The sequence below is a fragment of the Trichechus manatus genome, unplaced genomic scaffold, assembly GCF_000243295.1.
Source record: "Trichechus manatus latirostris isolate Lorelei unplaced genomic scaffold, TriManLat1.0 scaffold00133, whole genome shotgun sequence".
Lineage (NCBI taxonomy): Eukaryota > Metazoa > Chordata > Mammalia > Sirenia > Trichechidae > Trichechus > Trichechus manatus.
Window position 1 is genome coordinate 7694619 of NW_004444069.1, and position 23538 is coordinate 7718156.

Below are 23538 nucleotides of genomic sequence, written 5' to 3' on the forward strand. Positions count from 1 at the left end.
TTTCTCTACGTGAAATCGAATAGCTTTCTGCCCTACTACTGAAGCATCTCACAGCTCAGTGGTACGTTGGGAAATTACATGTTCCTCTAAACAACTGAAAATGGCCATTACACAGATAGGGGACAGGATCAGACAAATAGCTTGCCTGTTACAATCGGGCAATACCTTTGCCTCAGGAGGGAGGAGATAAATATTTTAAGAGGCTCTGTTATAACAGAAAGATAGGCTAGGTCACAGCACAGTGGTCTCTGTGTCATGCTAGACTGGGTACATGGTCGCATCCAGGAAAAAAGATGCACTTCTCCTGGTGGAGTGAGCATGTATCAAACGCCAGGATTCCCAAGACCATCTACAGAAAAGATACGAGCTTCATTAGCTGCAAACTGCAGGGCTGCCTATTTTACCAGGCATTTTCCTGCCTTTCACTCCAGGACATCAGCTCATCCATTCTCTATGCCTTTGGGAAAAAGCAAATACCAAAAGATGACTCTTCAGGAAGCAATTTGTTTTGAAAAATGTTTTGGCTCAAGCTCAGAGCTTATGAAAGGAAAAGATGTAAGCTCTGCGACTCAAGCAGCCTAGAATGGAGGTGGGAGGTTGTATAATCCTTTTCTGGACTCTATAGTTGAAAGTTTTCACCTGGGACATCCTATGTACCCTCTATCCTTTCATCAAGCACATCTCTGAAACAGACATCACTAATCCTCATCAGCTGAGGCCTGATGTCAGCAATCCACATTCGTCTGTTGGGATTAAATGAAATCTTGGCTTTAAATACTCTGGGAGTGGAGGAAGGGTTGGGGTAACGAGGAGGAGAATAGAGAAAACAAAATTATCAAAATGTTCGTAACTGTTGAAGAAGGTGAAGGGTATAGGGGTTCATTATACTATTCTCTTTATTTTTACATGTTAGAAAAGTTCTATAATAAAAGTGACTAAATAAGACACCTGTTTTCTCCCTTTACTCCTGCTTGGAATAAAGACATGATGAGTGGAGCTTCAGCAACCATACTGGATCATGAGGTGGACTTGAAAACGGAGGCCCCATGCTAAGAAAGCAGAAATATGGAAAAAGGCTAATGACAATGGAGCCCAGAATACCAGTCTGGACAATCAACCTCTGGATTTTATTTACAAGAGAGAAAAGTGAACCAGTAACTTGTTTAAGCCAAGCAAAAATAAACTAACCCCACTCAATCTCAATTTTGATGCTTGCTCACTGTTTTGCTTGGCCTCCCTATGAAGTTAGTCAAAATCATCAGGTAGAGAAAACGTAGATGTATGATGGAGAAGTAGGTGGACACAGACTGTTATTATATTCTGTAGACCTGACATCTCCACCTCTGACATAGTGCCTTACTTTTCGGATGCATGCCCCATTCTCGCTCTCCCCATCTTAACTAGGGTGCCTGTGAGGGAAACCTTACCTAAACCCCATGCGGCTGCAGCAGCCATCCGGGCCATCTTGGCCTGAGTCTCATCATTAACCAGGGTCCACTTTTCACAGCACTGCTGGTGGAGCTGCCCCCTGAAGAAGAATCATACAGTCAGATTAACCAAAATCATCTCCATAACCTGCCAATTTTCCTCTCCAGCTCCTTGGGTCAGCTAGGGACTACAGAGGAACTGGCATGATATGGGCCTGCCTAGAACTGGGAGCCTTTAAATAAAAAGAACATCCTACTGAGTCATCTGATGGAGAAGTAAATAGGCTATTTGCTGTTTCTATGGCCTGGTGGCTTATAATTTGTCTGAGGGTAAGTTAGACAAAGATAGGGACCATGTCTAACTCTATGTGATGTGAAACGTTCCTGAACATCTGGCCCCTTCATAAATATTAAATAACATCTCTCCTAAGCCAATGGACTCTGGCTGTTTCCCTTTGGCAGGTCTACAGAGAAAGCAATCTGAAGAGACACATCTGGACATTCATTTTGGGCTCAAAGCTATAGGGAGAGCTGGCTGTTTAAAGCATTATACAAATGGCTTCAGTCTGAAATGAAATCCACATGAGATCAATCTGCACAGAAGGCAGGGTCTACAATGGTCACATCTACCAGAAATCCAGATGCTACTTATTTTCAGAATTTTGCATAAGTATCATGAGCAACGGTAATGACTGTGATATTGAGATATGAATGGTGCTTAACAGGCTCCAATACACAAAGTGAGCAGAAGCCCTTTCAAGAACAGGGACTTCCTATTGACTGTTAGAACTGTCGCCCTCTCATGTTCCACTCGTGAGTAAAAAGGAAATGAAAACTCTACTGCTCTGCAGACATGAACCCCTAGAGTCAAGTGAGCTTTATGACTCGGCTAGGAGATGCTGTGATCTTTCCTGCTTTCTGAAAGAGATGCTGCAGGATATTTTAATGTGGCATTGGGAGCGGATTCAAAACAAAAGGCACCAACAAGTCCAAGCGGTTCAGCTTAGAAGCCGTGTGGGACATGAGCTGCCCTGCACTAAGTGATGTAGGGGGAAAATGCAGAATCAGTCGGTGCTGATAGGATCTAAGCTGAGCTCACCGAGTGCTGACTAGTGACCTGCTCAATGCCACCATCCAGCATTGTGGCATGGAGGACATTAATGTCACTGTTTCTGGCACATGATCAAGAGAGCCACAGGGGCAAGTACTCTGGCTCAATACAAAGCTGAGACCAAAAGGGAACAGGTCAGAGGAAGAGGAACTGGCAGCCACAACACCCTAAGCATTTACTCTGTAACAGAAGTAGGCTAGACCTCAGCGTTGGTCTCTTGCCAACTAAACCTAGAAACCTTCGCTACTAGGTCCAGCTTATGGGTTAGCTTAGAGCGGTGGTTCTCAAACTATCATGAACATTAGCATCCCCTGGAGGGCTCATTCAAACCCAGACTGCTAGGCCCCACCTGAGTTTCTGATTCAGCAGGTCTGGGAAGGGGCCTGAAAATGTGCATTTCTGACAAGTTTCTAGGTAATGCCGATGCTGCTGGTCCAGGGACCCGTTTGAGAACCACTGACTTAGAGCACAGGAGTACTTCATCTACTCCTAACTGGAGTAGATGAACATTTTTGTTGGGGTCCTGGCAGGAGGTAGGGAAAATGTGACATGATCGCTGAACGTTCCTTTCAGTGCTAGAATTCAAATTTTCAAAGCTGGTGGCCACAGGTAATTCAGCCTTCCTCTACTCTTTCATCAGGAACACAGCATCTGTGCCATAGGTCTGGAGATTTAGCTTTTCTTTTCATCCAGATGCAGGAAGCACAGCTGGTGACTAATCTCCACAAACTGCTCCCTCAAGAGACAATGCAGCAAGCAACGCAGAAGCAGCACCCTGACAAGGAACACACGCACTGCCTGCAGGATAGGGATCTGGGAACAGCTGTCAGAACCTGGTGGATGTGCAGGCAGACACAGAGGCAGGGTTCCTGTCTCCACAAACATTTGTTACAAAAATAATGCAGAATATACTGAGTTTTAACTCTCAAAGTGGGGGGAGAAGGGATAAAAAAATATGAAATTGTTTGTGTGGCAAGAACTAGGATAAATTTTCTGATAACCTCCCACTGCACATCACGGAGGCCTGGGTAAAAGGCCTGCCTTTTAGGGCTTTCGCCCTTTCCACCAGGTGCAGCAGCAGAGTTTAGAAAGTGCTCTTCCATTTGGAACACCTCAAGTGGTTGGCTGCCTATGATTTCCCTCTTGAGGAATCTGTTCTCAAAGACCTGGAGGCCGGGTCAGGGACTGTGTGGGGAGGGGGTTTATTGAGGTTCACCTTGTCTGCAGGTGTGCTGTGTTCCCCCCTTCTTTTTTTTTTTTAAATGGGAGATCTGTCTCCCATTTATTTATTTATTTGAACATTTTACTATTGTTTAGGTGAAAGTTTACAGAGCAAATTAGTTTCCCATTCAAAAATTTGTACACAGCTTGTTTTGTGACATTGGTTGCAAACCCCTCAAGTGTCAGCACTCTCACCTTTTTCTCCCTGCATTCCCCGTGTCCATTTGCCCAGCTTTCCCGCCCCTACCTTCCTTCTGAACCTTGCTTTTGGGCAAATGCTACCCTTTAGGCCTCAGATACTTGATTGTTCTGAGGTGCACACTGCTCACTGGTGTTACTGTTCACTTTATAAGCCTGTCTATTGAATGGCTATAATGTGATCTCTGGGAGTGATTTCAGTTTCCAGTTTCAAGGATTATCTGAGGGCCATGGTCTTGAGAGTCCCACTAGTCTCTATCAGACCAGTAAGTCTGGTCTTATTTATGAGTTTGAATTTTGTTCTACATTTTTCTCCCACGCTGTCCATGATCTACTATTGCGGTCCTGGTCAGAGGGGTCAGTAGTGGTAGACAGGCATCATCTAGTTCTTCTGGTCCCAGGCTACTGGAGGCCGTGGTTCACGTGGTCCATTAGTCCTTTGGACTAACCGTCTCCTTGAGTCTTTGGGTTTCTTCACTCTTTGCTCCGGATGGGAAGAGACCGATTATTGCATCTTAGATGGCCGCTTGCAAGCTTAAGCCACTCCTCCAAGGTAGGATGTAGAACATTGTCTATATGGATTATGATATGCCAGTTGACCTAGATGTTCCCTGAGACTATGGTCCCTAGCCCTCAAGCCCAGTATCCCAGTCCCAGGAGGTGTATGGTTATGGCTAAGAAGTTTTCACGACTGTGTCCCCTGTGCATACTATCGCATACAAGGGTATATTTTCAGCATGTACACATATATATGTATGTGGGTGTACTTCCATACGCCCTCCCACCCCTGTTCAGCTTACGCATATCTACCTATGTATCCATATTACTGTTTGTTATTACTGTTGTTGCAGGATTGCACATATATTAGTATTCAGCATTGTTGCCTTTTACTCTTGCATACCTTTCAGTGTCTTCCTTTACCTTGATTATGTTGTATTGATTTCTCCCATGTTGTGTATTCGCTCTCCCTTCATCAAAGTTAGTACATGTCTACTATCTAGTTACTGGTTTTCCCTCCCCCAACTCTCATCCCTGGTAACCATCAAAGAATGTTTCTTTCTGGGGGCCTAGTTCTTATATTAGCTTTCTGGAAGCAGATGAGCCCAGCGACAGGGAAAGGATCATTCCTGCTGCCGCCTCTGGCAAATGCCGCCTTCTGGCAGGTTCAGGATACATGCTCAAAGCAAAAGACATTTAGAAACTGCACTCTAAATAAAATTGACTGAATAAACCATAGCAGAAACCTGCATTATAATCAGGAAAAGGATTCTGCTTCTTACATTTCTTTTTAAAACCTCTTTTAGCCTCCTGCATTCTTAGATCGCTTGGTCAGCATCACCAGCCACTTACACTGTCTAGGTAATTATAAAACTGGAAAGAACCCAAGAGATCAGAGGTATACCAGAGAGAGTGCTGCAGAGTTAGGGAACTGGCTTATTCTGCTGCTGGGAATTCTCAGGCAAGCTATTTCAACTTCTATGAGCCTCGGTTTCCTCAACTGTAACACAAGGGGATTGGACAAAATCACATCTAAAGTCTTTTCTAATACATCCAAGCTATGCCTACTTAGGAGTCCCTGGGTAGGACAAATGGTTCAAACCAGAGGTGCCTTGGAAGAAAGGCCTGGTGATCTGCTTCCAAAGGTCACACCCACGAAAACCCTGTGGAGCAGTTCTACTCTACAACACGCTGGGTCACCATGAGTCGGAGTCAACTTGACAGCGATTTTTTTTTTTTTTTGTCCCTACTTAGCCCATCTAGGAAAAGTGGTTGTCTCTGATTTTGAAAAGGGTGAAGAGGGAAGGCAAAGGGATCAGGAAACATTTCAAGGAGGAAAAATGGTTCAAGTGGACTCTTGCATACCTTTCAGTGTCTTCCTTTACCTTGATTATGTTCTGCTGACTTCCCCCCATCGTGTATTATCGCGCCCTTCACCAAGTTCATGTGTATCTAATATCTAGTTAGTGGTAAGAAGACTTCAAAAAAGCAGAAAAAGGAGAAGAGGAGGACAGCATTTCTGGGGACAGAATGAATGAATGCACAGAAAGAAAAAAAAAATTCTGTGAGGTTTGGAGAAGAGCGAATAGTTTGGCCAGAGCTCAGACGATGAGGTAGAGTACGCTGAGAAATAGGCTGAAGAAGTGGGCAGAGCCACAACATGAAAGACTGAATGCCAGGTTGTGAAATATATATGTAAATCCAAAGGCAACAGGGAGACACTAACATATTTTAGGAGTTGATCAGGGTTGCATTTTAAGAACACTTACATCTTGTTTTATCTTTCACTTAATAAGGTATGGTTGTATGGCAGCCAATATGGAAGTAAAAAAGACATTGTTTTTGAAATAATGTGGCCTATTCTTGTTAACATTCCTTTCTTTTGTTTTAGATTAGTACTGTCCAATAGAACTTTCTGTGATGATGGAAATGTTCTATATCTGCACTGACCAATATGGTAGCCACTAGCCACCTGTGCCCCTTGAGCACTTGAAATGTGACCAGTGTGACTGAGAAAGTTTTGATTTTATTTAATTTTCAAATAGTCACATATAGCTAGTGACTACTGGATTGAACAGTGCAGCTTTAGACATCTGCTGGACTTAAAAAAAAAAGTTTTAGTTGTACAAACTAGTGAAGCAGATTTGATAGGATATGCTTCCTCAAATTATTGAGGTAAATGAATATGGAAGACTAATTTATGGAAATAATAACACTTTTGATCTTCCTAATAATGGTTAAATCAGGCAATTAAGCTAATTTCCAATACTTTTAGACTGTTATCTGTATGTATGTGATCCCACACCTAAGGCGAAACTCAATGACATTAAATTTTCATGCAAAACATCGCAGCATCTTCTATCTTGGGAACATGGTAATATCTTTACATTAAAAAATAAAAGTAACAATCAGCTTACCAAAAGAATATCTGTAATTACGTACAGAAAGAATATGTGTCATGAAACATAATTCTTTTAGAAGGCTTACTTTGATTTTTTCCAATAACATTCTTTAAATTTTCTAAAGGTATAAAATTTCTAAAGAAATCAAAATTCACTTATATTAAATAAACTGAGGTTTATCAAAACAATGGACAACTATGCACCCATTAAAAAATGAGGCAGTGGCTCTACTAATATGGAACACTGGCCTAGACTTGTTAAGTGAAGAAAGCAAGGTGTAAAACAATGTATACAGTATACTACCATTAATGTATATATTTGCACATACATGGATCATCCCTGGAAGTATACATGAAAGCCTGGTAAGAGCCTGGAAATCTGGGTGGATGGGGACAAGGAGAAAACTTACTTTTCAGCCTGTCACTGCTTTGTACTATTGGATTTTGTTGTTGTTCTTGTGTGCCATCGAGTCGATTTAAAACTCATAGTGACCCCATGTGACAGAGGAGAACTACCTCATAGGTTTTTCTAGGCTGTAACCTTTACAGGAGCAGATTACCAGGTCTTTTTCCTGTGGAGCTGCTGGGTGGGTTCAAAGTGCCAACCTTTTGGTTAGCAGCCGAGCACTGAGCCAATGCACCATCAGTGCATAATACCTTTTCAAAAAATAATGCTTTAAAAATAAAAAATGAACACAAGCATATAGATTAAAAAAAAAAAAAACCAAAACTTCAGCAACAGAGGTTCCAGATGCAGATCCAAATGCAATGGCATAGTTGTGCAGAGTCCTCCTTCTACTAGAGGGCTCCTTAGAAGGCCTGGTTTCAGGGGAATCTTAGGCTTTAGACTGATCTGGCCTCTGAGGAGCTCCTGTGTACCAGCCTCACCTTCATTCTGGAGGCTCAAACTGTAACTCTTTTCCCCTTTTCCCACTTTCACATCTAATCAGTCTTTAAATCCTGTTAATGCCACCTCCTAAACATCTCTGGATCTAGCCACTCTCTCCACCCCCATTGCCATCACCCTCCTCTCTTTATCACCATCATCTCTCCCGTGGGTGTCCTGGCAAATGGACTTGCCATTTCCTCTCTGGCCTCCCTTCAATCCACTCTCTAATGTGCTCCTAAAGGGGTCTTCTTACAATGCAAACCAAATCATGACAGCTCTCTAAATATTTCAATGGCCTCCCAGTTGCCGTTAGGTTAAAGTCCAAACTCCTAAGATGGTCTATAAACCCTATATGAATGATCTGGCTCCTGCCTCTCTATCCTGCCTCACCTTTTAATCTTTCCACACCACACCTGACCCTCCAGCCATACTGAACTTTCACAACACTGAACACTCTGTGCTTGCTCCTCCTCACTGTATGCTCCAAGTTAGACATCACTTCCTCTTGGAAGCCTTCCAAGTCTGGATTAGGGGCTTTCCTATTTCCCATTGCCCCCTGTGCTTCTCCTTTCTAGCTGTTTTCACACTGTATTACAACTGCCTGGTTGTCTGTCCTGTAAGCTCTAGGAAGGCAGGGGCAGTGTCTGTCTTGTTCAGACTGGAAATGAATAAGACTAGATAATTACTGGCTGAATGAATGAACAAGGGAGATCATGTCCAAGAGAAAGTCAGGATAATCTGCTAGTGGGGGGCAAGTAACGGCTGTAACATGGCATTTTGCTTAAACTATTTTAAAAACTGTATTTGATGCCGGGGAAACAGAATAGAGATCATTTTTCTTCATCATTCCCCCAACAACTCTCCAAACCAAAACCTAGCCAAATGGTTTCAGTTAAGCATTACTACTGCTTCAACGTGGCATACGTTTTTAACCTCTCCCCCTTCTCCACCTGTCTCCTAACTCTTAGTCCTTCCTCCCGGAAGCATTGTGAGACCACCTTGCTCCCGACTGGGTTAAATGTCCCTCCTTTGGGCTTCCACAGTAGTCTGCTCATATCATGATCAGTGCATGTTCATGCTTTGATAGCTATCTGTTTATGCACTTGTCTCATCAACAACACAGTGAGGCTTTGAGGGCAGCCTCAAATGTTTTCTTTTTTATCCCTGGAGCCTGGCATGGTGCTAGGCACAGAGTAAGTGTTCAACAACAGTAAAGGTGAAGCAGCTGGAGAGGGCAGGCATTTGCTCCTCTTTCCTAAGAGCATTAGCAAGAGCTAATGAAAAAATCAACATCGCAGAGTAAGAATATGAGCTCTTCACCAGGTCAAGGTCAACAGAGGCAGATGGAAGGAGAAGGTGTGGATCCCAGGAGCAGACTCAAGCCTGCCTTGTCCTACAGCATTACAAAGTTGAAGAAAAAAAGTAAAGAAAAGCCTTGCTATTTGGCAGCTGAGACGGAACAGAGAGGTAAACACACCAAAGTGATAAATGGTTCCTTGGAAAATATCAAGTGAAACAAAATGAGAGTCTAAGGGGAGAACTCTGTTAGGTGGAAGGCCTTTCAAATTCAAAGATCAAGCAAGGTAATCAAGTCTCTATTAGTCCCCTCAGGTCAACGTCAGACGAAGCTCACCACTCCCCCAAGGCCTCAAGGCAGCGCATGCGGCCCAGCATCAGCTCGGGGTCATCCTTGTTGGTGTCCACCTTCTTATCATAGGCCACAAGAGCATCCTCCCACTCGTGCAGCTTCTCATACCAGGTAGCCTGGATCTCCTGCCAAGTGGAAGAGGGAAAGGACTGTTGTGAGGTACAGAGCACAAGGAGGTCACATTTTTTTTAATACCAAGCACTCTTTCCTAAGGTGCTGTGTTGTATGTGTGACACTTCACCTATATATGTATGTCCTGGCTTTAACTGAAAAGAACTCCAGGGTATCTGGAGGCATGCTATTTGGTGAAGGTGGAAATGCTGGTTCTTTGGTATACTGAAGGAATGATTCTGGGATAGTCTGAGAGCAGCTGTCAGCCCATGATCCCTCCCCAGACACTTGGGTCACCACAACACCAGCATGTGGATATACAAGAACGGGGTAATCCTTTGGGGACAGAAGGAAGACCCAACAGAGTGCCTGCAGGGATGCCAAAACTTCACCTGTGGAGTACTGCCTTTAGGCCACATGGCAGGGATGGCAGCTGCTTTCTGATGGGGCCAGAAAGATCAAGCACCATTTGTATACTTGCCAGAAGAAAACAACTCACTTTTTAAAAGCTCCTGATTCTCTGCAATTCTTAATGCATTTTTAAACTTTCAGGAAATAATAATTTAAAATACAATATAGCAGTACTACTTAAAATGCTTTGGAAAACCTTTTCCCCTTCTTCTAGTGTCTTCCATCCAATGTTCCCTCCTGCTCAGCCCCTGACAGCTTTACCAGTGTCAGGGGCCAAAGGATGGATTCCATTACTCTGGGCAGATTGAGTGCCACGCTAAAGTTCAGTGTCGTCCACGTGAGTAAGAGATGCTACAGTCCTGAAGCTGCAGACTATGGCTCTCTAAATGGTCAGGAGACTGTTGTATGCATTTTCCTGTCTGCCTTCCATCTGCCCTCCACCTCATTTTGTCTTCTGGACTTCTTCATCACCAGCTCAGTAAATGACTATTTCTCTACCAGCCCAGGGTAGTGGCTCTCCAGGGATTTCTTTAACAACGATATGATTCTGCAGTGGAATTTGTATAATGCAGGGTTCATATTAGTTTTGCCCATTACCCTACTCCCCTATCTAAATAAAACTAATGTTTGAATCATACATACACTAACAGCTACTCTGTTAAGCTATCTGAAAGAACCTTTTTTGTCCTGAACTTTTGTAAGGAGGTCATTTATATTTTAGATTGCTAACTTGTACCTACTTCCTCCAGGTTGTTTTCGGCAAAGCCGATCCCCTCTGCTGCCCCTGCACCAATTCTGCTTCCACAAATGTCCATGTACAGTGGAGTTGGCCAAAGCGGGCAGAGCTGGCTTTGTACATACTAAAACCACCCAAACTGCATTTTCCAAGCCTATCTAGAATAATGTCTCTCTATTATGCCTAAATACCAAAGAGAACACTTAGTGATTGCAAAGACAGCATAAAATTAAAAACTCAAATTAAAATAGGTAAATGTCCCATTCTGAATTTCTCTACTGGTTAGCAGAGAGAAAAGGTAGGCTAGTGCCTGATGCACAGCACCCACTCAGTATGAACCAGCTGAAAGCAGAGGTAGCAGTATAGGTAGCAGGTCAAGTAGGGGGCAGGACATTTTGAAGTGCAATAGACTGCAGAAACTCTAAGGTTTAAGCAATGAATCACACAAAATTCTAATGAGATTGCAGTTACACAGATTGTGCTGAGAAAGTGCAGGCTCTGCCAAGAAAAAGCAAACTACTGTCAAGCTTAATATGATTCAGCCACCTAAATATAACAGAAAATCCACCATGGGTTTAGCAGTAATCCTGGAGCTAGTGGCCACCTTTAGAACCTGGAAACTGAGAAGCTTTCATTTCAGGTTGGCATTCTGAGCCACTGGGGTATAAACTATGTGTTGGCAGAACACTGTATGCCAGATGTTTGTGGAGTCTTCATTTCAGTCAGCACTTACTGGGGTCTAAGCTCTACGGATATGAAAGGAGAATAAATCTCTGTCAAGGTGGAGTACATTAAGTACCCTCTCTACCTACTTCTTCCCTTTGCAAACAAGGATTGTGGCAAAGATGGATGAGATGTAGTCCTTTCTATTTTGTCATTTACCTGGAGAGATGCTTTTTTAGTCTAGTTACAGATAATATGCACTAAAGATGGCAAAAGCTTTCCTTAAAAGTTTCAGTCCAATTTACTAGCCCTTGGGTAAGGCCAAATGCTAGGCAATCAAGCAAAAGCCTATGAAGTAGTCACAATTTCCTTCACACTAACACTCTAGGTTCTTGATTAAGGCAAACCACAGTAAGTGACCTATAAGATGAACGAAAGGTTCCTCATCAAATATATGAACCCAGAACTTCTTGACCTTCAAGGAATTCAATGCTAAGTTGATTAAGTCAATATTTTATATATAGTTGGGAAGTTATCAAAGCATTCTCCCAGAACCACAAAGAGTAATAGAAACATTTTAATACTGGTAGGGAAAAGATGGCAGGAGAGTAGAAGCTATGTAAGCAATAATGAAATGACAAATCTCTCAGCAGCATGTATAAAAACCAAAAACCAAATCCACTGCTGTCAAGTCGATTCTGACTCATAGTGACCCCACAGGACAGAGCTGAACCGCCACATAAGGTTGCCAAGGCTGTAAATATTTATGGAAGCAGACTGTCATATCTTTCTCCCACGGAGCGGCTGGTGGGTTCAAATCACTGACATTTTGGTTAGTAGCCAAATGCTTTAACCACTGCATCACCAGGGCTCCCAACAGCATGCGTAAGTTATAGTTACTATTATTATTATTATTTTTTTTTTTTTGGAGAATTGGCCATGGTTTCTTACTAAAGTATGTCTTGAATGTTAACCATGGGCCAGACACAATGCTGGCTGCCATAGACGGCACAAAGAAAACTCAGATCAGGGTCAGAAGCTGGGCTCTGACGTCAGACTACCTGGGTTCACGCCTTGGTTCTGCCATTTATTCAGTCTGTGAGTTAGAGTGAGGTTCTTAACCTATTGGGGCTGCAGATTCCTCATCTGTAAAATGGAGTAACAATAGGACCTACTTCACAAGATTCTTGTGAAGACTAAATTAGATGAAGTACATAAAGCACTTAGCAAAATGCTGGCACATACTAAGAGTTGGATAAATATCAGCCCCTACTATTATTAGATTCTGCCCTCATGATCTATGTTCAGTTTGAATAGAGTCCATAAGCCATTACCTCCTTTATCCTTAATATACAGGTAAGTCAGCATCAGACTGTTAGAGATTAGGAAAACACCAGAGAAGGAAAGTAACTTTCTCAACGTAGTGGCCTAGTGCCTCCCTAGCCAGGTCCCTATCTTTTGCTTTTCTAAGAGGAACGAGGCACTTACCAGCTCTCCAAAGTGTTTCATGGCATAGTCTAACACCCCGGCAGCTGCCTCTGGCTGCTGTAGCTTATTATTAATGCTGGGAAAACAAAAGAAGAGGTGGTTACACTCAACACATCTGAGGGTGGGAGGAGTGGGGATCATTTGTGGGCAGAGGGCTCACCAGCACATTGGGGACAATATCTTGCAGATACAGAGAGAACACCAACTACCTATTGCCACTCAGAAAGTTCTGCTTGAGTGATTTCATCTGAGAAAAGGTTTTTGATCTCCTACTCCTAATATTTTGGGGGGGGGGTCGTGCAATAAAGGGAATACTAATATTGGTAGACAGGAAAGTTTGATTGCTCTGGGGTCCTTCCTCCAACCAGCACATATCAGTTTGCTCTCAGATACTGTAAGTCAGGAGAAACCACAAAAAGTAATGCCTATTTTTAAAAAACTAAAAACCCTGGATCCATATGAGGTCCCAACAAACTTTTAACTCCTACTTCCTCTCATCAATTGCCTTCAGTAATAAAAATCACCGAAACAAATAAAAATCATCTGACTCTAAGTGACACAAAGGTGGCAATGAGGCTGGGCCATCCACGCCAAGGACAGACTGCCTAGGAGCTATGGCTGTGCAACCATCCTGACTGCTCCCATGGCACAGCATATCTCCTGTTTCTTCAAATTAAGATACCTCCTGAGGCCCTCTTCAACAACCAACTTTCCCCCACCCCCACATCAAGTTGAGAAGGGACCACATCCAGAGTTACTTGGCCTGGTCTCTTGGATGCAGCGATGCTTTTCAGTAACAATGCACTGCTTTGTTGATGTTTGTCCAGTTGGGACTGGAGGACTGTTGACTGTGGTGGGGCAAGTAGGCAGTGCCAATGCGAGGACTGGTGCTGGAGTCGTTTACCAGAGAGACTGCAAAGAGGTTCTGAATTAGGACAGCCATGGGGCCTAGACCCTTGTTCCAACAGGGACTTATGTGAGAAAGTAAACAGCAACTCATCCCAACACTAATCACAACTCTTAGTTATGGAAGGAAAGAAAAGAGAGAGGCAGAAGGAGCAGGCTTGAGAAAGTTATAGGACAATAACAATTATATCTGTTTACAGGTAGGGACCAAAAGGTGACACACCAACTTGGGAGTCTAGACTGGTTTAATGAGCTAGGATCCAGTTTACTTCCCTGAGTACAAACTGTCTACCTGACTAGAATTAACTTTTAAGTGGTTTTGGGAAATTCCAGGATTTGGGTTCAATGTAGTAACATGGCAAGAGATTCCTATTATAAATATTATTTTTAAAAATTCAAATTCCACCACATTTCTTCCAATAAAATCAAGAGGGAACTGCCCAGAAATCTGATGACCTAGAGAAGTTAACATTTGTGAAAGTAATAATCTAATGCCTCAGGTTTATAAAGTAGTTTTCAAATAATCTTTCCAACCTGTCACTCCTTTGGCCTCATGCATCCCTAAGACAGTGCAAAGGGAAAGGTTTTTATCAGTTGTTTTACAAATGAGGAAACTAAGGGCCACAGAAGGGCAGTGATGCTCTCTATGGCCCACAATCAATCTAAATCGTCCTCTTATTATCTGAAGCAATCTTACGTCTCTTCTTTGTTAAGGGAGATGGGAGTAAAGTAGCTTTGGATTTGGAGTTGAAGTCTTGACATTAAATCTCTGGAGGTCCAATTCTGCTACTTATGAGCTGTGGGGCATGAGCAAGTCACCTTTTTTGAGTTTTAAATTCCTTGGCTATAAACTGGGGTAATACCATCTTCTGCACAGGGTTGGGGAATTAAATTAAGTAATCGATATGAAATCGCTAAGCAGGTCCTTATAAATGTTTCCTCTTTCTTCTGCTTTTGTCCAAGGATAAAAGTTGTCAAAAACATAGTTATATGCTTGTGGACAGGAAAAACATACATCTCTGGCTGAGACTTGCACTAGCACTAGAAGTCAGCAGTGGATGTTCCAAACTCTCCCTGAATAGGGCTACTTGAGTTGGACATCCAGCCTCTAGGGAAGGCTGCAACCAGAGGTGAAGGTCTCTATACACATGTCCTCTTCTTTATTTACATGAGAGGTGACCTAGTGTGGGATCTACTGGGTACACCCACTGGTGCTTCCGTGCTGGCCCTCGGCAAAGCAATGAGCCAGAACTCTCTGAAATCAGTCTGCTGCAGGATTCAGAAATGTTTTTAGCATCACAGTACCCTTTAGGAAGCCCTCTGTGAGTTTTTCCAAGCTGAGAATGAGAGGCAAGTCCAAAGGAACTAACTCTACCGCAGGTCTATGTGAGTGGTTCCGGATGCCTCTTGGCCCTGTCGTTGGGAACTGGACTGTTGCTCACTCACATGGGGCTGGGTGAACTGTATTAATAATTAATATGACTGGGTATAGATTTGTGATTACCTAGTACCTTGAATCCAAATAAAGATTTTGGAAACATAAGAAGACAGGGAAAACAAAACAAAACAAAGCCAGGAGGAAACCCTTCCTATATACAGTGGTCCTAACATGACTATTGGGATGGCCCTGGTAGAAGTATAAATTGTTCTTGTGAGGGAGATAAGGCGGTTCTTTGTCTGAACCAGAAGCAGCAAACTCTAGGAATCAGACACAAAAATCCAGGAGTTCTAAGAACTGCCTCCCAATCTTGTGTTCTGGATCATATTCTATTTTCAAGAACTAATTATAACATTAACAAATTATAAACACTGCCACATTCTGGGGATTAAAAAAACACAAAAACAAACAAAAAGCCTTTTCCCAGCCCATTCTCTCACTCATTATGCATAAAACAGACAATTTTCCAACAAGCTGATCAAAGTCAGGAAGTACTGATGAGAGACCTCAAAGGAGAAATACATTAAAAAAGAAAACTCATCAAATAGCCCCAATTCTTTCAAGTCCAAACTCTCCACTGTATAAGACAGTCATCTAGGTAACACTTCCCACTTAAATGTGAGCGGAGGTGGGTGAGGATGCAGACAAAGCTCAGTGGGAAGGGAAGAGAGGGGATGGGCTTATTAGGAAAGAATACTGATTGGGGCCCTCAGGAACGGCCATGAAGCTTGGGGGTGTACATTGAACTTCATGATAAGCTCTTGTTCAACAGTAAGGACAATTACTGAAAAATCCCAACTTTGACTAAATTGTCTAAAATATACTGTAACAACGAGTGAGATTAGTTTGAGAAAGTTTGCAAATATTTAATTTCTTCGTCTCTGATTTGCATCCCAGAAGGAAAGAAGATTATACACAGCCACTCTCTTTTGTTCAGTGACTCAAAAAGATTTTAAGCTAACCAACTGCTATTACCTGTTTATTCTTTCTTCTTCCTCCTTTTACATTTTAATTCCCTACGGAACTTTCCCCTTGACTACATTTCTCTCTTCCTTCTGTGGAAATCTCTCAGGCCTACAAGGTTGCTAGAGAATGCTAACTGCAGATGTGGGGGGTTTGCAGAGTTAAAGTGAACAAAAGGCATAATCTTAGTGATCAGTCTTGGTTGGGACCTTCATTGTTTCTTCTTCCTCAATGACTTCTAGCACCCTATTATGGGAGGCAACGTATTTTAATCATGACAACAACAAGAAGAAGATATCTACATTTATTGAGAGCTTACTCTATGTGCCAGACACCGCTTACTGCTATATATATTATTTCAACCCTACGAGGTAGGAACTATTATTAATAATCCCCTTTTAAAGATGAGGAAAATGTGGATCCGTAGGTCACAGGCTGTTGGATGTATCCTTTCCCTTAAATCATCTGACCATTTAAAAGGATCTTTAATAATTAAAAAAAAATCATTTAAACGGCAAGAACAATATCTTAGCTTTCTACCATCAGCATCAGTAGGCACCCAGTAAAATACTTGTAAAATGAATGAATGGAAGCAATGGGAAGGATGTTTTCAGTTAGCTAACTCTCACTTTATAATTCACTGGGCAGAAGAAAGGAGCCCTACTGCACCTTCCTTTTAACTTCCTCACCGATACTGTAGCTGACACTCCCTCTGACCCCCAAGTTCCCTAAACTTCATTTCTTATTTCCTCTCAGAAGCTACTAATACACCTTAAGGTCCAGCAACATGACACGCAGCCAGAGCAGGCTCTTCTAAGGCAGCTTGTACGAGGCTGCCATGTTTACAGACAGAGCTCAGACTGCAAAGTGTGGGATAAATAAGCCTCTCAGAAAGCTTAGGAATTCCTGGCTCCTAGGTCCCCAGTCTCCTGCCTGCTTGGGTGACACAAGGCTGTCCTTTGAAATATTCTCCTTTTAAACCACATGTGGTTTTATGAGACTGAAGGGAGAGACTGTATGTTCGGCTCATGCGAAGAAATCACCTTTGCTCAAAAGCCCCCTTAACAAGGAACTCTCATTTTATGGGGCAGCTGGGAGTGTTATAAAGTCTATTCTATAAATGTGTCCTTGTGTGCTCCTCATGGCTTTCCCTATCAATGCTGGAGGCTTACAAAGGGCACACTGTTCAAAGGCCCAGCCCAACAGCAGAGAAGTGTCGAACAACACAAACCAGACCCCACTAATGTCAATCCAGCTAAAGGAGCTGAAAACAAACAGATGTAGAGACACAGAGGCTTAGGCAGCAGCATGCCCATGATGACAGTGTGCAGAACGACAGGCCGGCCAGATTCTCCATCTCCTCCAGATGCACACTGAGACCAGGAGGCAAAGAGAACTGCGTTGCGAAGATTTCTAAATTAGTGCAGGCTGATTCCCACTGGTGTCTTAACCCAAGTATAGTTAAGTGTAGACAGTTCCTACCTCATAGGGTTGAGATAATATATATAGCAGTAAGCGGTGTCTGGCACATAGAGTATTTGTATTCTATTCCATTTTCTACTGAGAACATCCAGTTACAATCTTGTGTAGTTGTGATCTATAAAGAGCAAACAGAAACTACCTATCTGCACAATAAAACCCAGAGCCACATATGAAGCTGGTGTTAGGAAGACAGTGAAGAGAAACAGAGGTTTCCCTATAGTAGTAGTCAAGGAACCAGTAGTCAGTGGATCTGTCAGCAGGATATCAGGGGAGAGGCAATTAAATAGACATAGTCATTCTCATTTTCATATTCCCACTCCTATCCCAAAATTTACTTTTCATTAAAGAAAGCTGTGTTGAAGAGCTTAAAACTGGGCACATTCTTGGCATTTGAGGAAAATGTTTTCCAGAGTTGAGGGAAATGAACAAATAAGGATAAGAAACTGACTCAATGCCTTTGTATACCAAACAGGTTACACCAAGCATCTTTTCTCTCCATTCTTCAAAAACCACTTTCTTGAGGTAGGGGAAGTATGTATGCTGAGTATGCAAGTCAGATGAGAAGAAGCCTCTCGAGGCCTTGGCAGGTGCCCATCGAGAGTGATCCCTGGGAGGCTAGTGCTAAGAGCGGGGCCTGTTCACTCCCCCATGACCCCTTCCTCTTGAGCTTCCCCTCAGTGCTGATCCTGGGCAGGTCAAGACCCATTTCACAGAGGAGAGGGAGATGGACAGAAAAGTTTGGTCATGGACTGCTCAAGGTCTCTATGCTGACCCACAGCAAAGCAGTAACAGGGGCTCGGACTTAGCATCCACTGCCGTTCCTACCACCTGAAAAGAGAAACCTGAAGAACACTGTTGTTCTCTAAGTCACTGCTCCACAGGCTTCTGGGTTTACGTCAAATCCAAAGCAATCTGGCTTGGTAATTCCTCCTTCTACAGCTCAATTGGTTATAAACCCCATCTCGCAGCCTGGGCACTTTGGTGACCTACAGGCTAGTAAAAACAAAGTGATGCAGGACCATTCAACACATATCCTGACCCTGTCGGAAAGTCCTCGGTCAAACACAGAGCATCTGTGGTCACATCTGGGGGAGTGCTTTGGTTTTCCTAGTGTTCCCATTAGGAATGTATGAGAACATTACCCATTTGCTGCCCAAACAGCCCTGGGCCTTCCTTCTCCTGTCTATTTCTAGTGCCGACATGGTCTGCATTTCATTTGGTTCCCTGTCAAGTAAGAATTCCCTGAATTCCCTTGACGCTAGGCTGACAGCACATGCACCACTGTCGATGGGACTGCAGCAGGTCTGACTGAGCTCCTGACCAGCCAGACAAGGCCAAAGTGCACACTGCTTTGGGTTGGTACGGCTTCATCAGGCAGTTTTTCTTGTTTGTCTTATAGAATGGCCATTACTTCAGATCGAACCTGGTCACTTCTCCTAGCATGGAGACTTAGCTCTGTGCCCAATATATGATTACAAACAGAAAAGCTGTTTCCCTTACACTGCCAGAAAGACTTCGAGTGCTGGACCCTGGTGTCTTTATCAGGCAGCTCCCGTGGGACTCTAGGAGCAGCAGCCTGGTCGGAGGAACGCAAATGTTTAACATTCTCTGTTTGAATAGGGAAATTTAAAAGTGAAGGGATGACGGATGCAGACAGAAGATGAAGTGGGCACATTTGAAATGTGACAGGGAGGAGGGCTGTGGGGAGTAATTTAAATGCAGCCAGCAGGGAAAGTGAAGGGAGGGCTGGAGGCCTTAGAGCTGTCCGACTTAAAGCCAGAGGCAGGTGAAAATTGCACTCTTGGGTCCGGCAGGGTCAAAATTTTTCTTTCTTGCTTCAAAAACCAAACCCATGGCTGTTGAGTCAATTCTGACTCATAGTGACCCTATAGGGCAGAGCAGAACTGCCCCACAGGGTTTCCAAGGAGCGGCTGGTGGATTCAAACTGCCAATCTTTTGGCAGTTGAGCTCTTAACCACTGCACCAGGACTTCTTGCTTCAAGAACTTAGAAAAAAATTACATCTTTTCTACATGTTAAGTAAAAGAAGGCTGGCCCCAGTATAAGTTTTCAAAGCTGGGATCTTTAATGTCCTTTGAGCTCTTGGGGATCTAAGGCATCAAGATAAAAAAGACTCGGTGTAAGAGAGGAGGCCAGTTTCAGACAATCAGATGGCTCCCTGAAGTCTCAGTCCCAGAGTGGCCTAACAGGAGAGTTTCTATTTTGCTTTCATCCCCTCCTTTGTCTGATCACAGTTTAAATGGTACATCTGTCACAATACCTAGAGGACACATTAAATCTACATGTGAGAAAGTGTTGGCCTTAAGAATAAAAAGGACAGAATGCTAACAGCTGTCTGGATTAGAGGGGGACGAAATCCTATCTTTTCAAAATTAGTATAAGGAAGAACATCTTTTTTTAACTTAAAAAAAATTTACGGGGGGGAAGTTCACCACAATATTATGACCTTTCCAAAATATTATTTTCACCTGCGTCTACTCTGTGCAGATAAATACATATTTTATCCACAGCAGCGACCTGAGTACACATACAAGTTGTATTCTGCTTTTTCTCATAACAAAGGCAGTTCCCACTTAATTCAGAGTTGTCATAGTCACTTCTAATGGCTGCATAATAATTTCCTCCCACTGACAGATGCCACTTATGTGCCAGTCTCTTGGCACACCCTTGGCTGACTGAGAGCAGCACTTGACAGACAAGCAGGCCATCAGTTGGGTTGGTTAGGTGCTCAGAGGCAGAACTCCTCTGCTCATGAAGTGATCTGCTCCAGTAAAGTTTACAAAGTTGGCTCTGGGGACCATAGTGCCCACCCCTGAGGACGAGCACGTGCACAGAAATGAGCCAGGCCAGTGGTCCCACTCACACATCCCCTCCAGACCTCCCCCAGCTGGAAGCGGGCCAGGCACCCTGGCCCTACCCAGCATAAGGCACAGAGAAGCCACCAGGCTCAGAGTGTTGAAGCCCATGGTTTGTGCTGGCCAGATTTCCAACCAAGGGGCCTGTCAGAGGTGAGTTGTAAAAATGATGAATGGCTGTTACATTTCCAAGGCTCTGGCTGATTTAGGGAGCTATTGGCAGGCACATCACTCCCAGCATGTCAGCCAGTTAATTACTTCCAACTTTATCTTTCTTGTCAACACTTCTTGACAAATTGGCCATTATCTTTTTATTCTACAACAATGAGCACTGCTCCTTTTCTGGTGATGCCTAGAGGTTTTCCTCCCCCTTTCCACTTCTTCACATCCAAAGTGAAATGAAGAGCTCTGAGACAGATTATTAGAAAGAAACTGTCAGGAAAAGAAAGGCAGAAAGGAACAAAAAGGGGAGGGGCTGAAAGACTGAATCCAAAGCTCTTTTTTTTTTATATCTACCTTGACTCAAAGTGGAGCCCTGGTGGCACACTGTTAAGATCTTGGCTGCTAACCAAAAGGTCAGTGGTTTGAATCCACCAGTTGCTCCTTGGAAACCCTATGGGGCAGTTCTACTCTGTCCTATAAGGTCGCTATGAGTCGGAATTGACTTTGACGGCAACAGGTTTGGTTTTCTGGGTTTTTTTTTTTTTTGACTCAAAGTGGAGCTGATATTTTGGGTAAAATTCTGATTTCTTGGCATCTGAATGTCCAAGAGCTCTGACTCAGTCTATTGTGGAGGTGAAGTTGGGAAACATGTTAAATGAGCTGGTACCTAGTGTTTTGGCAGCTTCTAACTCTCCACATTTAACTGTATACACAGATGTGAGCTGGCCTTCTACTCCAGTAAAGAGTTAGGTCACATCATAGGAATACTGATACCCATTCTGGGATCAGAGAAAAGAAAAAATATGCCTACCTTCCTGTCAAGGAAAAGCTTATGGAAGAGGACCATGGTGCACTATAATTGGATTACCAAGATTTATAGCCAGCGAGATGCCCAAAAGAATCTGGAGAGAACAGTGGTGTCAACATTAATACATTTCCTCTTTACCGGGACAGACTGTCAGAGGCGGCCATGGGGAAGCACCAGCACCTTTCATATTTCATTAGTTCTACAATGCACACTTTTTTCATACTTTAACATCTCTAAATTGAGATGTAGCTTACAATTCAGGATTCACAGAACTGGGACACTGCTTAATTGCCAGCAGTTTTTCCCCCATCCAAACCCAAACCCATTGCCGTCAATTCCGACCCACAGCGACCCTTCAGGACAGAGTAGAACTGCCCCATAGGGATGCCAAGGAGCAGCTGGTGGATTTGAACTGCTGACCTTTTGGTCAGCAGCTGATCTCTTAGCCTGTGCCACCAGGGCTCCTTTCCCCCCATAGTGGTACATAAAAATCAGAAGCGGCTTCTCCAACTCACCGTAAGAGTAGTCCCATTAATCCCAAGGTCTTCTCAAGGATGGGTTAGACACTATGGAAGAGTAGAGGTTTACTACTGAAATACAGCAATTTCTCCTTTAGAAAGGTCTTGGGCTGCAATCAAAGACCCTCTGGCCTTTTGGCCAGCTTTAGGAAAAAACCCAGAACTCTTCCCTCTTACAGTTCCTCATTGATGGCCAGCTTTCTGCACTGAAAAACAACATTCCTTGGGATTTATAAAGATGTTCTCAAAGGCAAAGTCTTACACAGTGAACCCACAGGAAATCTTTAGAGCAGGAAGAGGTAAATCTACACTGTACTGAGTATTGGTGAGAGACTTGACTTCTTGGGTATGGCTGAACAGAAAAGGGAATTAAATAAAAAGATAGGCTACAAATGGTAACCATAAAGATACAATCTGTGCTTGTGCTTTTGCTCATAAGGGGTTTCCTTCATCATCCCATGCACTGGTGCTTGGACCTTTCCTATGAGGGGTACAGAATACTAGAGGTACCCTGGCACTGTTTAAGTCAGCATGAACCAGAGGTTCGGAATGTGTTTTTGCCTAGAAGTGAGTAACTTTGAGCAGATCCTCACCTCTCTGGACTAAGTGCTTTTTTTTTTCCAGCAGAGGTGCGGAAAGAGAAAAGGACTCTGTACCTTTTCTGGAAGCCAGGAAACAACTGTAAAAGCAGGACTCAGACTTGCAGACAGTGCAATAGCAACACCTTGGGAACATGTGTTTAGAATTAAGACCTGAGAGTAGGTTTTGTTCGCCCATCGAACCCGTCCCCTGGAGATTGTAAAGCCCAGTCACTCTGGCTATTAATTGGTTGCTCAGGCACAACTGGCTCCAATTCTCTAACATTCTTCAAGGATGACAGGCCGGTTCCAGTCAGTGCTGCCTTGGTCTGGGTGGTAGCGATCTAGCCCAAGGGCAGCACTGTAGTTCACAGGGTGGCTTGGGGGCTGGGCTCCTGATCTGGTCCTGCTACTCCTGATAGGGTCTTGTCTCTGGCTGAAAGCATGGTACTGAAATTGCAATATAATGGCATCTGACACACCTCTTTGGGGGCACACAAGATTTGTTAGGCTCCTGGATAAATTATGGGGAATACAGGTGCCCAGAGATAAGGCTATTTTATAGGGACATATTATTTTCTTTGTTCTGTCTTCATCTGCGTGTGACCCCTCAGGCAGTGATAAAGGTTAACTGACAGGCCGCTATAGATGGAAGTAATCAGATACACCATTTACACAGGTCTGTGGAATAAGCAGGAGTGGGACAAAACCCTACCCCAAATGCTCTATGGTCTGCTCGCTGATCTTCTTCATACATAAAGAGAGGTGAAACATAAATTAATGGTTTCCAGGGATATAAAGTGGTTATACAACAAGGATGCTACCTCAAGTTACTGATGAAAACAAGAAGGTTGAACCAAATGATCTCAACTCTTCCAGTTCTCACTGTCTTTGATTCTATGACTAAGACCTAAAGAAGAAAAATGGATTTAAAGCTGGGGAGAATGAGATGCCCTATAATGAAAAACTTAACTGTGATAAAATACAGGAAATGACCAAGGAGACA

At 43.3% G+C, this 23538-nt stretch overlaps 1 protein-coding gene across 1 annotated transcript in view; it reads right to left on the minus strand.

Annotated features, from left to right (window-relative positions):
* The window catches only part of MTOR (mechanistic target of rapamycin kinase), a 138928-nt gene that overhangs the window by 36130 nt on the left and 79260 nt on the right, over positions 1-23538 (minus strand). Inside the window, exons 29-31 of the mRNA XM_004385165.1 lie at positions 12803-12878; positions 9379-9518; positions 1428-1528 (exon numbers count right to left, since the gene is read on the minus strand). Of these exons, the coding sequence (XP_004385222.1) occupies positions 1428-1528; positions 9379-9518; positions 12803-12878 (317 nt within the window). The remainder of the gene's footprint in view (positions 1-1427; positions 1529-9378; positions 9519-12802; positions 12879-23538) is intronic.